This window comes from Cervus canadensis, chromosome 21, assembly GCF_019320065.1.
Source record: "Cervus canadensis isolate Bull #8, Minnesota chromosome 21, ASM1932006v1, whole genome shotgun sequence".
Lineage (NCBI taxonomy): Eukaryota > Metazoa > Chordata > Mammalia > Artiodactyla > Cervidae > Cervus > Cervus canadensis.
In genome coordinates this window covers 24,172,819-24,189,325 of record NC_057406.1, presented here as the reverse complement: position 1 = coordinate 24,189,325, position 16,507 = coordinate 24,172,819, and the positions used below count along the sequence as shown (strand labels likewise).

Here is a 16,507-nt window from a genome sequence, read left to right as displayed (position 1 = left end):
AAGGGAAATCAACTATACTCCATTAAAAAAAAAAACCTAATATGTAGAAGAAAAAAATTAAGGGAAAATTAAGTGCAAAATTGCACACTTTTATTTCAGTTCTAGAATGTGTGTGTGTGTAAAACTAAAATCTAAATCAAAATAGTACCTTTTTTCAGATGATGACTTATGGGTAATTTTGTTTCCTCCCTTATACTTGTTGGGTAGAAAATTAGGCATGAGCAACAAGGGGTGGCCTAGCTGTAAAGGACGGAAGCTGATCTCTAAACACCATCCCAGACACACCCAGGAGAGCTCACAGATATGCTACAAAAATAACCACAGAGAGTTTTCCAGTTTCTGCATATGCATTCTAGGCACTCAGTGGATACAAACTAAACACAGGGACTTCAGCTCTGGCACAAGAGCCCTTGATGTTCAGCTGTTTCCTCAAGTAACCTTAGGGAGCTAGGAGCCCATTAAGGGTTCATAAATATTCTACATATATGTACCTCTTATTATAACAGGTTGAACTATGGGAAAACATATAGGAGCCTGTTGCTATATAACTTGCAGCTGTCAATCAGCCTTGAGCATATGCCCATTTGCATCCCCTTTCGTGATTGGTGGTGGGCACAACCAAAGGGAGAAGACAAGAAGTATAAGAAGGGGGATGCCAAGAGGGATTATTACCATGGTGCCTTTGGGGTTAACCTTGTCCTATGTCTTGGGAATGCCTGTTTAATAAAAGATTTGTCTTCTTGGGCTGTAACTGAGCTATAACTTGTCTGTTGTTTTAAACTGTTTAGTTTGTTGTTCCAAACTTTTGATGTGTTGAGACAAGAACTGAGAGGGAAATAAACCAACCTGACATACTTTTCTAGATACTCTGAACTTTGGTGATGAAGCATAACTGTTGTGATATTATCAGAAGTTTCAACTTAAAAATATTTTAAGTTGCTGAAAAAAAACTCAGAATTTCCAAGAACAAGATCTCATTTCCTTTTACAGTTAAATATGAATCAGAAAGTGTAAGTTTGGGAAAGATTCACATGAAAAACAATTACCCCAAAGACTGAGAACAAGGGAAGGGTGTTCAGACTAGAAAAGGAAGTGACTAAAAGAGACAGTTTCACAGGATACTTGTGCTGAATGAACTTAGCACCCTGCAACCTCTTCTTGATCCACGTTATTGAATGCTGTCAGCTCCTTTTCTAAGAGTAGTCATTTGGATTCACTACAGACTGAAATAGCGTGGATTGAGGATCTGATGCCTTTAGAAGAGAAAAACATAGACGATCTGTGACCCCAACAGGTATAATTTCTAGAGTGGCCAATTTCAAGTGTGCAGTGTAAAAGCAACAAAGAGAAGCCTGGGTTTTTTTTTTTGCACTTTGCAGATATTGTGTTTTTTTAAACTTTTTATTTTGTATTGGAGTATAGCCACTTAACCATGTTGTGACAGTTTCAGGTGAACAACAAAGGGACTCAATCATACACATACATGGATCCATTCTCCCCCAAATTCCCCTCCCATCCAGGCTGCCATTAACATTGAGCAGAGTTCCCTATGTTATACAGTAGGTTCTTGTTGGTTATCCATTTTAAATGTAGCTGTGTGGACATGTCCATCCCAAACCCCCTAACTCCCCCCGCGCCATCCCCCACCTCTGGCAACTGTAAGTTTGTTCTCTTAAGTTTGTGAGTCAAAGACAGGCTTTGTTTTGACAATATCCCTACTGGTCTGCCTTGTGGCAGCCCCTCCTGGGTGGGGTCTGTCAGCAGTGCCAGATGAACTCAACACAGACCCACCTTCTGGTTGCATGCTCCCAAGGACCTTCACCAGCCAATCATATCACTCACAACAGGGAGCTGCAGCTCCAGATAATACTGTTTGACCCCAAACATCGTACGGGGCATGCCTTGTCCTGCTTTGCTAAGGAAGTTTAAGGTTGAGCTGGTGAACCTGACCCTGAATAAGCCTTTGGAATTTCCCCACATACAAACAAGACCAGGACTTTTTTTTTTAATTGGGCACTAACTTGAGTTCACTTTAGAATCCCTTATTTGGTGCGCAAGTCTGGCTCTTCAACAGCAGTTCCAGCTTTACGAGTGAGTTGAATTCTTCCCTCGGGAAAACTGCTAGTTGGTGGTGGTCAACACGTCTCCAGATACACATGGGAGAGGAGAGTTCTTGCTGAGACTTACTGCAAGAGAAAAACCTCAAAGGGGCATCCTGAAAGCTGATTTCAGAATGGAGCTGCAAGGGCAAAGAAGCACTGTGCACACAAACAAATGCTGTCCCTTGACCAATCGTCGCAGAAGGATTCTTCTAGCAAATACTGCAGCCCCTGCGGTGAGAATCTGGCTGGTGCGGGGACAGCTTCTTCTCCTGCTGCTGTGCCCTGCTCTGCAGAGACCCGCGGTGAGTTATGGTGCAGGAGGTGATCGCTTTATGATCAGGGCTCCGCTGGAGCATCCTCCTGGTGATAACCTTTAAATGACCTTTAGTTCCTTGGGATAGGGGCTTCCTAGTGGCTCAGACGGTAAAGAATCTGCCTGCAAGGCAGGAGACCCAGGTTCGATCCCTGGGTCAGGAAGATCCCCTGGAGAAGGGAATGGCAACCCACTCCAGTATTCTTGCTGGAGAATCACATGGACAGAGGAGCTTGGCAGGCTACGGTCCATAGGTTCACAAAGAGTTGGACATGACTAAAGCAACTTAGCGTGCACACATGCAAGGTAGAGACACAGCATTCTTTTTTGTTTTGGATTTTTTGGTGGTCTTTTTTGGCTGTGCCTGGTGGCATGCAAGATCTTAGTTCCCTGACCAGGGTTCGAACCTTTGCCCCCTGCAGTGGAAATGTGGAGTCTTAAGCACTGAACCACCAGGGAAGTCTCAGCATTAATTTTTCACTCTCAATAAAATTTGCATACAAGACTGCATCTGTAGGACAAATCATGCAAAATAAACCAAGTCTTTCTGGCTTTGGCTTCCCTGGTGGATCAGACAGTAAAGAATCCCACCAGCAATGCTGGAGACCTGGGTTCAAGCCCTAGGTTGGGAAGATCCCCTGGAGAAGGGAATGGCTATGTACTCCAGTATTCTGGCCTGGAGAATTCTATGGACAGAGAAGCCTGGTGAGCTACATAACAGTCCATGGGGTCGCAAAGAGTCAGACACAGCTGAACAACTAATGCTTTCACTTTCACTATCTGACATTAGCCATATCATATAGATTAACTCAAAAGAAGCATTATAAAGTTCTATATGACCTCATGTTAATAGAAAACAGAATACCCATTTGATATCTAGTAACTCAAAAGCCTCTTGATGAAAGTGAAAGAGGAGAGTGAAAAAGTTGTCTTAAGGTGCAACATTCAGAAAACTAAGATCATGGCATCTGGTCCCATCACTTCATGGCAAATAGATGGGGAGACAGTGGAAACAATGCCAGACTTTATTTTTTGGGGCTCCAAAATCACTGCAAATGGTGACTGCAGCCATGAAATTAAAAGGCACTTACTCCTTGGAAGAAAAGTTATGACCAACCTAGACAGCATATTAAAAAAAAGCAAAGACATTACTTTGCCAACAAAGGTCTGTCTGGTCAAGGCTATGATTTTTCCAGTGGTCATGTATGAATGTAAGAGTTGCACTGTGAGGAAAGCTGAGCGCTGAAAAGTTGATGCTTTTGAACTATGGTGTTGGAGAAGATTTTTGAGAGTCCCTTGGACTGCAAAGAGATCCAACGAGTCCATCCTAAAGGAGATCAGTCCTGGGTGTTCATTGGAAGGACTGATGCTGAAGCTGAAATTCCAGTACTTTGGCCACCTCATGCGAAGAGTTGACTCATTGGGAAAAGCCCTGATGCTGGGAGGGGTTGGGGGCAGGAGGAGAAGGGGATGACAGAGGGTGAGATGGCTGGATGGCATCACCGACTCGATGGACATGGGTTTGAGTAAACTCTGGGAGTTGGTGATGGACAGGGAGGCCTGGCTTGCTGCGATTCATGGGGTTGCAAAGAGTCGGACATGACTGAGTGACTGAACTGAACTGAACTGAATAGATTAAAGTTTTGGAGTGTATGAGGTTTGACAGAAGGTATTTTTCTTTTGTTTTTGGCTTAGATATATTCTGTAGAACTATTTGTTAACCTGCTGTGAAGAGTCATTGGTTAAAATCATTTAAGCAGTCTTAAAATTTTGTTTCAATTTACACAAACTAGTTGACCTCTTGCCATAAATAACATAGCAAAAATACCCAATGGTATGTTTCTGAGTTTCAGCTGCTGCTCTGTTGACACTCATTGGATGGAATTTTCTCTCTTAATATGTTCCTTAATAAGTACTGTTTATTAAGAAAGCATCATTTCTTTGCCAAGAAGGAAACATTTTGGAATTCAGATAACTGAAAAATATGGCTTTCAGTTATGGGTGGATGATACTTAATGAACTTGTCTTCAAATCTCTAACTTCTATTTATTTATTTTGAAGGTGAAAAAGTGTTAGTAGTCTCTCAGTCATGTCCAAGTCTCTGTGACCTCACGGACTATAGCCCACCAGGCTCTTTTGCCCATGAAATTTTCCAGGCAAGAATACTGGAGTTGGACTGCCAGTTCCTTTTCCACAGGATCTTCCTGATCCAGGGATTGAACCTGGGTCTCCCCAGGTTCAGACTCTTTACTATCTGAGCCACCAGGGAAGCCCATGTACCACTAACTTTATTGTGGTAAACCTAATATGCACTAGATATCAATAAGTAATATTCTATTGGCTCCCTATGAGAGAGTGTCTTTTTCCTACTCCTGGTTTCTATTAATAAGAGGAGGGACTTTCCCAGGAACCCTACTGACCTCTGGCCAGCTCTTTCCTCATGCTGCTTCCCTGGATGTGGGCAGAGTCAGGAAGAATAACTGGCTATACTGCATTTGACTCTGCTCCTCTTCCTCCTGGGAGATAGCCCCACGGCAAAAGGCATGAGTTATGTGTGCCTCCATGACAAGAATCCCACTTGGACAGGCTACAATCCAATATTGCCTGCAGCTAAGGGGGCAAGTCAACTCATTCTGGGGTTTACCCTTAATAAGCCCACCAGCCATCAGACCTAAAGATGGGTATTCCAACAGGTTCTCATTCAATAGCAAAAATTGTATGTTAGCCTTCATATTTCAAGTCCTGGGCAGAGGAGAGGGTTGTCATAGCCCCCTTAGAGAACTCAACAATACCCATCACTGAAGTCATTTTTTGTTATTTTGGTTTGGTTTGGTTTTGCTTTTGTTTTGGCCGCAATGGATGGCATGAGGGATCTTTGTTCCATGACCAGGCATCCAAACTGTGCTTCCTGCAATGAAGATGCAGAATCTTAACCACTGGACCACCAGGGAAGTCCTAAAGACTTCTAATACAGTCTTTAAGTATTCGTAAAAGAAATATTCCCTATAACATCAATGTGAGAATGTGAAGGGGTCAGGAGAAGAAACAGAAAGTATAATTAAACTTTAAGATAATTATTTTTTCTTCAAAATACTCAATGTACCAAAAGACTTTGCAGTGATACAGAAGAGTCTCTTTCTCCGTGGGGGATGAGGATGTTTGTATTTTTAGCAATATTTGTCAAACTAAATTCAATATCTAACATGGGTCACAGACACAGGAAGGACTGGAGCCATGTAATGACTATGAGTGAAACTTATTTCAGCAGATACCGATTTTGAGGAGATGACTTGGTCTTAAAGAGTATAGCAAATAAAGCAAATCAGCTACCACACTGCAAAAATTAAAAAAAAAAAACACACACACAGAAAACTCAGTTAAATAAGAGTCAGAAGACCAGAAGGGGGAGCTCTTACTCCTGGGATGTGTGTGTGTTTGTGTGTGTTGTGCGCTTAGTCGCTTAGTCATGTCCAATTCTTTGCGACTCTAGACTGTAGCCCACCAGGCACCTCCATCTTTGGGATTTCCCAGGCATGAATACAGGAGTGGGTTGCCATTTCCTTTTCCAGGGTATCTTCCCAGGGATCAAACCAGCATCTCTATTGTCTCCTGCATTGCAGATGGATTCTTTTGGGGAAGCCCTGCTCCCAGAATAGTAGAGCCCAACAGGAAGAAGAGAAGCACCTCTTCTTTCCTGGCAAAGTGAGTGTGAAAGTCATTCAGTCGTGTCCGACTCTTTGTGACCCCATGGACTATACAGTCATGGAATTCTCCAGGCCAGAATACTGGAGTAGGTAGACTTTCCTTTCTCCAGGGGATCTTCCCACCCCAGGAATCGAACCAGGGTCTCCTGCATTGCAGGCGGATTCTTTAGCAACTGAGCTATCAGGGAAGCCCCTTTCCTGGCAAGGACTGGGCCAATGAACTCTGTTTACTGTATCCTCCCATCTTCCGTTTCTTCTCTAGGAGAGTGTTTTTCTACCCTCACCCTGTGAGGACCTGTACATGGTGTGCCATGGTTACAAACCCTGAATTGCAGCTCTTTGCTGATCCTGAATAAACCTATCTTTGCTAGTGAATTACCTGGCAGTCTATTTATTTTGGGTCAACAAGACTCACCATCTGATTTGAAAAATTATAATCAAGAGTCTTCTTTCCTTATTGTTGTTCAGTCGCTCAATCTTGTCCAGTTTTAACTGTTGCTTCTTAATCTGCACACAGGTTTCTCAGGAGGCAGGTAAGGTGGTCTGGTATTCTCATCTCCTTAAGAATTTTCCAGTTTGTTGTGATCCACACATTCAAAGGCTTTAGCACAGTCAGTGAAGCAGAAATAGATGTTTTTCTGGAATTCTCTTGCTTTTCTATCATCCAGCAGATGTTGGCAATTTGATCTCTGATTCCTCTGCCTTTGCTAGATTCAGTTTGTACATCTGGAAGTTCTTGATTCATGTATTGTTGAAACCTAGCCTGAAAGATTTTGAGAATTACCTTGCTAGCATGTGAAATTCTTTCCTTATAGATTGCAGTTAAAATCGACTTTGACTTGGCACCAAATTCCTTTGATGATCAATACCGAGGCTGCAGCCAACAAGTCATGGAGATGCTGCTTCAAGGGGATTATTTCACCGAAGAACTAGAATCCAATAAGGATTACCGCAAGGCCTGGAAACAAACAAACTTTAACTGGTTGAACCAAGAAAAACCTCTCCCCAGGAACATGACTACTACACATGCTGTGGCTGTCTTGGTTTATTTATCGGACAACAGAGTTCACTTAGACTTCTCCAGAGCCATGGCCAGTGCTGCTGGGTCTCCGCAGCAGTATAGACATTCATTCCATTTCAAATATCTACACTACTTCCTGACCTCAGCAATCCAGCTGCTGAGGAAAGAGATTATCTCGAGGAAAGACTCTCTGTGTTACGAGGTGCACCATGAGTTGAAGGGCGTTTACTTGCAAGCCCCCGTGGGTGCCATCGTTCGCTTTGGCCAGTTCCTCTCCACCTCCCCAGCCAGAGAACAGGCACAGAGATTTGGGAACCAAACTCTACTTACCATGTTGACCTGCCTGGGGGCACCACTACAAGACTTGTCTCTCAAGAAGGTCTTGGTCCCTCCCTATGAGCTGTTTAAAGTTGTCAATGCGAGCTACCATCCAAGAGGAAATTGGTTGCAATTGCTGTCAAATGGGACCCAAAGCATGTACAACTGTCAGCTGCTAAAAGGTATTGTTATTGATCCAAATTCAATTCACTATAACCAGGATCGGGATTTCCCTAGTGGCTCAGTTGGTAAGGAGACCACCTGCAGTGTGGGAGACCCAGATTGGGAAGATCCCCTGGAGAGGGGCATGGCAACCCACTCCAGTATTCTTGCCTGGGAAAGCCCCATGGACAGAGGAGCCTGGAGGACTACAATCCATCAGGTTACAAAGAGTTGAACATGACTGAGCAACTAAACCACATACATTACTAGATCACAGGCCACTATTTTTTTTTAAATCTTGTGAAAAAAGTAATTGTAATTTTTTTTCTTTTTTAAAAAAGTTTTATTGGAGTGTGGTTGATTTATAATGTTGTGTTAGTTTCAGATGTACAGTAGAGTGAATCTGTTATACATACACATATATCTACTCTTTTTCAGGTTCTTTTCCCATAAAGGTTATTACAGAGTACTAAGTAGAGTTCCCTGTGCTGAACAATAGGTCCTTATTAGTTATAATTTTATATATAGTAATGTGTATGTGGGGGCTTCCCTAGTAGCTCAGTTGGTAAAGAATCCGCCTGCAATATGAGAGACCTGGGTTCGATCCCTGGGTTGGAAAGATCCACTGGAGGAGGGCACGGCAATCCACTCCAGTATTCTTGCCTGGAGAATCCCTGTGGACAGAAGAGTCTGGCGGGCTACAGTCTGTAGGATCGCAAAAAGTTGGACTTGACTGATTCGACTCACACATACACACACACACTGTATATATGTCAGTCCCAATCTTCCAATTTATCTCTCCCCCCATTTCCCCCCTGGTAACCATAAATTTGTTTTCTGCATCGCTATTCTTTTATAAAAGTTATTTTTTTAAGTGGGCTTATGGGGGAGAGGCCAAAAACATGTATGTTGGCTTTCAGTAAGGACGAGACAAAAAGTCATTTCAAGCAGAAAAAACATATACTGAATTTCAGAGATTTCAAACAATCTGGTATCTTCAGGTAAATTTCAAAATTCTGGACAACCAGAGTGTAAGATGTAGGAAGAAGCCAGGAGTAGAAAGGGAGTAGGAAGTGGCTTTGGGCTAGAGAGATCTGACGGGGCCAGTTTGTAAAAACTCTTGTATTTCACGCCAAGGATTTTCAAACTTCATGCCGTAAGCAGTGAGAAATCATTAGAGTCTGTAAGAAGTGGAGTATCAGTCAGATCAGTATTTTAGCAAGAGCCCTTATGCTGGGAAAGATTGAAGGCAGAAGGAGAAGAGGGAGACAGAGGATGAGATGTTTGGATGGCATCACCAACTCATTGGACATGAACTTGGGCAAACTCTGGGAGATGGAGAGGGACAGGGAAGCCTGGTGTGCTGCAGTCCATGGGATCACAAGGAGTCAGACAAAACTTGGCAACTAAATAACAGAACAACTGATGATACCATGGAAAATGAACTGAAGTAGGAGAAATTAGCTTTCACAATATAAACATATGTTAAGCTCTTTTATAGAAACACATGTGACTGATTCCTTTTTATCCTTGTATGTTGCCAGCCACAGTCATTTGAAGGAGCAAACGCAGTGAAAATTCTATAGCAAAGGCTGTGCCCTGTTTGGTTCAGAAAGAGGAAAGCCATCCTGATCCATATGTGTATTCGTTTACAAAGTCAACCATAACTCAGCTAAGTGTCTACCTTTGAAATATCCCCCACTCTTCCTCTACTCCATCATCACGGCTACTGTGAATAATTCAGCCCATCAGCATTTCTCAACATGTTAAGGCTGCAGCATTGCAACGGTCTTCAAACTGGCAAACCCGCCAAGGTCAAGATCCTGCTCACTCTGGCCTATCTGTAAACACAGACCAAGGGAGAAGTGCTCTACTAAGACTTTCATCCACACCCTTCTCTCCTTGGCAGCAGGGAAGATAGCAGTAGTGAATGGCATGTGTTTCTGCTCCACAGACCCAAAAGATTAATGTTTATAGAGAAGAATGAAAAACTAGGGTAGAATGTGAATAAAATAGTGAGCTTTTGATAATACATAAGAATATCCATAGCCAGGTTCCAGGATTCTCTGGAATTGCATCTGCCTGGAATACTGTGGCTTCGTTCTCATCATTTGAGATAGGTAGCTTTGCTAGTGGGCTTCCCTGCTAGCTCCACTGGTAAAGAATCAGCCTGCAATGAGGAGACCTGGGTTGGATCCCTGGATTGAAGAGAACCCCTGGAGGAGCGCATGGCAACTCACTCCAGTATTCTTCTCTGGAGAATCCCATGGAGAGAGGAACCTGGTGGGCTACAGTCCATGGGGTCACAAAGAGTCAAACATGACTGAGGGACTACACACAGTTTTGCTGCTATTCACCTATCTCTATCGGTTATACAAAAAAAATTTGAAAGACTTCAGAATATTTTCAGCTATTCACTGAAGTGTTTTTGATTTTGTTCTTGTTTCTTGAGGTTTTTATTCCTTAGTGGGAAAGCTCTTTCTGAAATCTCTCATGTGCTGTGTGTTCAGTCACACAGTCATGTCCAACTCTTTACAGTCCAATGGACTATAGCCTGCCAGGCTTCTCCATCCATGAAATTCTTCAGGCAAGAATACTGGAGTGAGTTGCCTTTGCTTCTCCAGGGGACCTTCCCAACTTAGGGATCGAACCCGTGTCCCTTGTCCTGCATTGGCAGGTGGCTCTTTACCGCTAGCACCACCTGGGAAGACCAAAATTTCTTGTTGTTCTTTGTTCAGTCCATAAGCCATGTCTGACTCTTTGCAACCCCAAGGACTGCAGCACACCAGGCTTCCCTGTCCTTCACTATCTCCAGGAGTTTGCTCAAACACATGTCCATTGAGTTGGTGATGTCATCCAACCATCTCATCCTCTGTCACCCCCTTCTCCTCCTGCCTTTAATCTTTCCCAGCATCAGGGTCTTTTCCAATGAGTTAGCCTTTTACATCAGGTGGCCAAAGTATTGGAACTTCAGTGAATATTCAGGGTTGATTTCCTTTAGGATTGGCTGGTTTGATCTCTTTGCTGCCCAAGGGACTCTAAACAGTCTTCTCCAGCACCACAAAGTGAAAGCATCGATTCTTGGGTGTTCAGCCTAGCCATTCCCTTCTCCAGGGGCTCTTCCCAACTCGGTGATCAAACTCAGATCTGCATTGCAGGCAGAGTCTTTACCATCTCAGTCACTAGGGAAGTACTCAAATTTCTGAAGTCATTTCTATTAACTGATAAGTGACACTCTGCTTATCCCAACATCCTGGAGCCGTATTAGATTGATGCAAACATGAACAGTGGGAGGAGGGAGATGGTGTGTTTTTCTTATCTGGGAGTCCTTCACTGGGAAAAGGAAGGAAGGTCAGTAGACTCTAAAGCCCTGTTTTTCTAGATGGCTGGTGTTGTCCACATCACTACTCCTGGTCAATCACCTAGATAATCACTAACCTCAGCCTGGAGAATTCACAGTATCTAATTCCTCGTGAAACTGGAATCTTCTCAGGAGATTCTTTTCTATTCTTTCCATTTTTTCACCAGCAGAAAGCCACAAACTAGTCTATATATTATTTTTATTTGTTTATTTTTTTGGCTGTGCCCTGTGGCATGTGGGATCCTAGTTCCCCACCGAGGGATCAAACCCAGATCCCCTGCGCTGGAAGCTCAGAGTCTAAACACTGGACCACCAGGGAAGTCCCATTATTTTATATCCTAAAAAGTCCCTTCGAGCCAGTGACTTACGTTTCTTTTCCAGTTCCCTCTTAATCTGCCAGATGCAATATGCGAAAAACAACATGAAGGCTTTTAAAATGGGTCAGCCTGGGACACTGCGTTTCTCCCAACGACGAGACAGTAGATTAAAGAGCAGAGCTTCCTCAGTCCTTCAATGTATTTCAAAATTGCTTCCATTAACTTGTAACTGAAGTGCTCGAGTTCAAAGAGTTCCCAAAAATCTGTCGCCTTCAGAGAGTCATGAGGTCAAATTGGTAGCATACTACACTGAAGGAAGTAAATTTGCAAAAGAAAAATTGTTAAAAGACAGTCTAAATGAACAGCTTTTCCTTCTAATTCTTCTCCCACCCCTCATGTGACCTATACTTGTTACCATGGAAACAGATGTTTTCATGCCCATTGGAAGACCCAAAATACTTTATGTTAGGTATTTGTCCTTAAATGTTGCTTCTTTCAGCAAAATAATCGGTGCCAAAAATCTGTAGACACACAAATACATGCTCTGTTCTGTATCATTGGGTTCACAAAGAAGTGTGGTTTATTTGTTAAAATCTTTCACATAATTAAAATTCTTAAGTACACTTCTAGAAAAAATATAGTCAATTGTTTGCAGTCAGCGTGGGTTTACATGTTAATCTTGCCAGTTACTAGCAGTGAGAATACAAGCAAATGGCTTATTCTCTCTGTGCCTCATTTCCTTCATATGTAAGATGGGAATAATTAAAAAAAAATAAAACCGACCTTATAAGATCCTGGTGAAGAGAAAATGAATGAATGCATGCAAAAGCTCTTAGAACTATAAGTTACTATTACCATTACCATGGCTTCCCTGATAGCTCAGTTGGTAAAGAATCTGCCTGCAATACAGGAGACCCTGGTTCAATTCCTGGCTCGGGAAGATCCACTGGAGAGGGATAGGCTACCCACTCCAGTATTCTTGGGCTTCCCTTGTGGCTCAGCAGGTAAAGAATCTGCTGCAATGTGGCAGACCTGAGTTTGATACCTGAGTTGGGAAGATCCCCTGGAGAAGGAAAAGGCTACCCACTCTAGTATTCTGGCCTGGAGTCATAAAGTCATAAAGACTTTCATCTTTATTTTATTAACTTACTGCTTCCTGTTTTCTTTTACTCTGGGCTTCAATTATCCCAAAGTAGTTTACACAATTTGTGACATCGTACTTTTCTTGAAGTACAGTGTCCATCTGAAATGAATGGATGGAAGAATAAGTAATGGAGTGAATCTGGGAGATGGACCACAAAGCATGATGGGAAGAACAGATGATGGAGGCAGTGAGAGCTGGGCATTGGTTAATAGCTGTATGCCTGGGTGCTACATCACCTCAGTCATCTCTGACTCTTTGCAACCCTATAGACTGCAGCCCACCAGGCTCCTCTGTCCTTGGAGTTCTCCAGGCAAGAATACTGGAGTGAGTTGCCATGCCTTCCTCCAGGGGATCTTCCCGACCCAGGGATGTAAAAAACTCATTTTACAGATGAGAAAACTGAGTCCCAGTGAACAAAAATGATCAAAGTCAAGCATCTAAGGGTAAAGCTTCAATACCAAAGCTTTGTTGTTGTTTTTCAGTTGCCCAGTTGAGTCTGACTCTTTGCAAACCCATGGACAGCAGCATGCCAGGCCTCCCTGTCCCTCACCATCTACCAGAGTTTGCCCAAATTCATGTTCATTGCATTGATGATGCCATCCAGCCATCTCATCCTCTGACACCCTCTTCTCCTTCTGCCCTTGATCTTTCCCAGCATCAGGGACTTTTATAATGAGTCGTCAGTCATCTGTTCTCATCAGATGACCAAAATACTGGAGCTTCAGCTTCAGCATTAGTCCTTCCAGTGAATATTCAGGGTTCATCTCCCTTAAGATTGACTGGTTTGACCTCCTTGCCCTCCAGGGGACTTTCCGGAGTCTTCTCCAGCACCGCAGTTTGAAAGCATCAATTCTTTGGCATTCTGCCTTCGTTATGGTCCAGCTCTCACAACAGTACGTGACCACTGGGAAGACCATAGATAGCCTTGACTATACAGACCTTTGTCAGCAGAGTAATGTCTCTGCTTTTCAACACACTGTCTAGGTTTTTCATCACTTTTCTGCCAAGAAGCAATCATCTCCTGATTTCATGGCTGCAGTCACCATTCACAGTGATTTTGGAGCTCAAGAAGAAGAAATCTGTCACTTCTTCCACTTTTTCCTTTTCTATTTGCCATGCAGTAATGGGGCCAGATGCCATGATCTTAGTTTTTTTTAACATTTCGTCTTAAGCCGACTCTTTCACTCTCCCCCTTCACCCTCATCAAGAGGCTCTTTGATTACCAAAGCTAATCATCCCCAAATCATGATCTTTCACTGTTACATTGTTTTCTTGTCAATCAATATTTTCTGACAACTCATCAGTAGAATCTTACTCCATGAAAAAATGAGAAAGGTGAGAAAGGGTGGGGTTAGAGGTCCTTGTGATCTCTAGTCTCAATGAAGAGAAAACAAAACAGAAAACACGTAAGAATCATTCTAATGAGTAACCTGCTAAAGTGATATTAATGGCTCCTAGTCCCTTTGAGAATTCAGATAGTACAACTTTAACATAAACTTTGACAAAAGCTTAGAAATATGCTTGCATTCTTAATTTGTTTGTCTAAGAAAATTAGGGTTTTGAAATTTATTGTAAGTATATGTAGAATTCCAAATAGAAATTCCTAGAAACTCAAGGGATCTTATATGTTACATGAAAGTGGTGGAAAAATATTTCTCCATTATCTGGTAATCCTATCAAACAATATGGTCAAATACTGAGGCAATCACAGAGTTGAATGGCTTTCTATCTCAATGTCTTTTCTACACTAATAATCAGTGAAGTCTGGTTGAAAAGGAGATTCCATTCTTTATTTAGAGCATATTTTAAAGGTTTCCCTCCTCCATCTCATCCAATATTCTCATCCCACTGTATTCCCAATTAGTATAATAAGTATCACTTCCATCAGCCACACCTTACTGTCTGCTAACCTTTCCCGTGAAGTGTGTGTCCATGTAGGCAGTATACACACGCAGACACACACACACATACCTCAAGCAGGATTGTATGAATACTTTTTGCTCACCTTATAATTAAAAAAAAAAAATGACTGGACATGCAATATATGTAGAGATCATACAGTGGTTAAAAATACAGAGTTGAGAGTCTGCCTTGCAGTGCAAAGGACACCAGCTTGACCCCTGGTCCGGGAAGACCTCACAGGCAGCCAGGCAACTATGCCCATGCACAACTACTGAAGCATCTGTGCTCTGAGCCAGTGCTCCACAAAAGAAGACACTGCAATGAGAAGTTTGCCCACCACAGCGAAGAATAGCTCCTGCTTGCTGCAGTCAGAGAAAGCTCGCATGCAGCAGTGAGGAACCAGCACAGCCATAAATAACTACATAAATAAAAGTTTTTAAATATATATGGCTCAAACCTGACCGCCTAAATTTGATGGCTGCCTCCACTACATACTAGATGCATGGCATGTGACAAGTTTCTTCACATCTCTGTCACAGCTTTATCAAATAAAAAATGAAGACAATGAGGATAAATACCTCATAGTTTTGTTGTGTGGATTAAATGAGTTAATTTGTAGCAAGTGTTTAAAAAGATCCCAGAACAGAATAAGCCTTTAAACAATGTTAGCTTTCATAATGGTGATGAAGATGAGGATAATGGTAATGGTAATAATTCTGCTGATGATGATAATAAAGACATACAATTGGGAGAGCTCTATCATCAACTTTTATCATTAACCCTGAGGTATACCTTTTATCCTCTTGGGACCTAATTTATCTTCTACACAATAAGTGACCTGTGTTGTCATTTAGAAAAATCTAAGAGAGAATACATCCTTTTAAAATGAGCTAGTTTCAGTCCTTCCCTGGTGGTCCAGTGGTTACAACACTGCTCTTCCAGTGCAGGGGGTGCAGGTTTGACCCTTCATTGGGGAGCTAAGATCCTGCTTGCCACATGATGTGACGAGGAAAAAAAAAAAGTCATCTTATTAAAAAAGACTACACACCTTTAAAAACAGTAGTTTCAAATATTTTTTGTTACAAATTTTCTAAGTTTAAGACATGAACCAAAGGAGAAATGAAATGAAGTAGATTTTTTAGGGGGAAAAAAAATTCTGTTACCTAAAACTTCAATAATTCTTTTTGTTTGTTTTCACAGCTTCCAGCAGAAAGTGCATCCCTACTCCTCTAGTTATTGCTTCTCTCTCCTTTTTGACCAGTGTCATCATCTCTTCCAAAAGTGGAGCATAACGGAAGCCTGTGGTTTTGCCTCTCCTGTACCCTTTTGCTTTATTCCAGTCAGGGCACCCTGAATACCCATAGAGAATCAGTCTGCCGAGCTATCAGCTGATGTAGAACTGGCTCAGTCCACTGTCTATGAGTAGGCCTGTAAGTATATTTCTTCTCCATGGATACAAGAAGTCACGTTGGATAGAAAATGACTCATTAGGAGCCTGTGAGATACAATCAGTGTACTTTATTAGAATTAGGGCTGGGAGTGGGGTAGGGGCCTTTTTTATTTCAGTGGAGATCAGTGAAAGCAGAATATGAAGCTAGAGCCCCTAGCAGCTCTCTTGCCACCAAAAAGAGAGACTCTACCTCCCTAGCTAACACAACGAAAGAGGAGTGGTGAAATGAAAAGAAAGTGCATCCTGATGACAAGCTATGTGCACCTAGATCCAACTGTCTGAAACTGGATACCCTGAGCTTTTTCATCACATAAATCAATAAATTATATTTCTGCCTTAATAATTTGAATTAAATGTTGTCTCAGTTGAAGGAATTTTATGATGAATACAAAGACTTTCCCTTATTTTTTATTTAGCAATCCTAAATATTAGGAACACATCAGAAATACGTGAGCTCCTCTCTCCATGGAATTCTTCAGGTAAGGATACTAGAGTGGGTTGCCGTTCTCTTCCCCAGGGGATCTTGCCAACCCAGGGATCAAACCCAGGTCTTCTGCATTGCAGGCAGACTCTTTACTGTTTGAGCAACCGGGAGAGCCCAAATACTAGGAACACATCAGAGATACCTGAGTTAGCAAAGGACAAAATCTTCATCAAAGAATTTGATGAGCCCCAAGGACATACTAAATGTGTGAATTTTCTTTAAAGATTTT

At 42.2% G+C, this 16,507-nt stretch overlaps 1 protein-coding gene across 1 annotated transcript; it reads left to right on the top strand.

Annotated features, from left to right (window-relative positions):
* Positions 1–1,909: 1,909 nt before the first annotated feature.
* On the top strand, positions 1,910–15,853 carry ART4 (ADP-ribosyltransferase 4 (inactive) (Dombrock blood group)). The gene is made up of 3 exons (XM_043440218.1): positions 1,910–2,404; positions 6,935–7,640; positions 15,545–15,853. The coding sequence occupies exons 1-3, from the start codon at positions 2,234–2,236 to the stop codon at positions 15,634–15,636; spliced, it is 969 nt and encodes a 322-aa protein (XP_043296153.1). The 5' UTR covers positions 1,910–2,233; the 3' UTR covers positions 15,637–15,853.
* Positions 15,854–16,507: the final 654 nt, after the last annotated feature.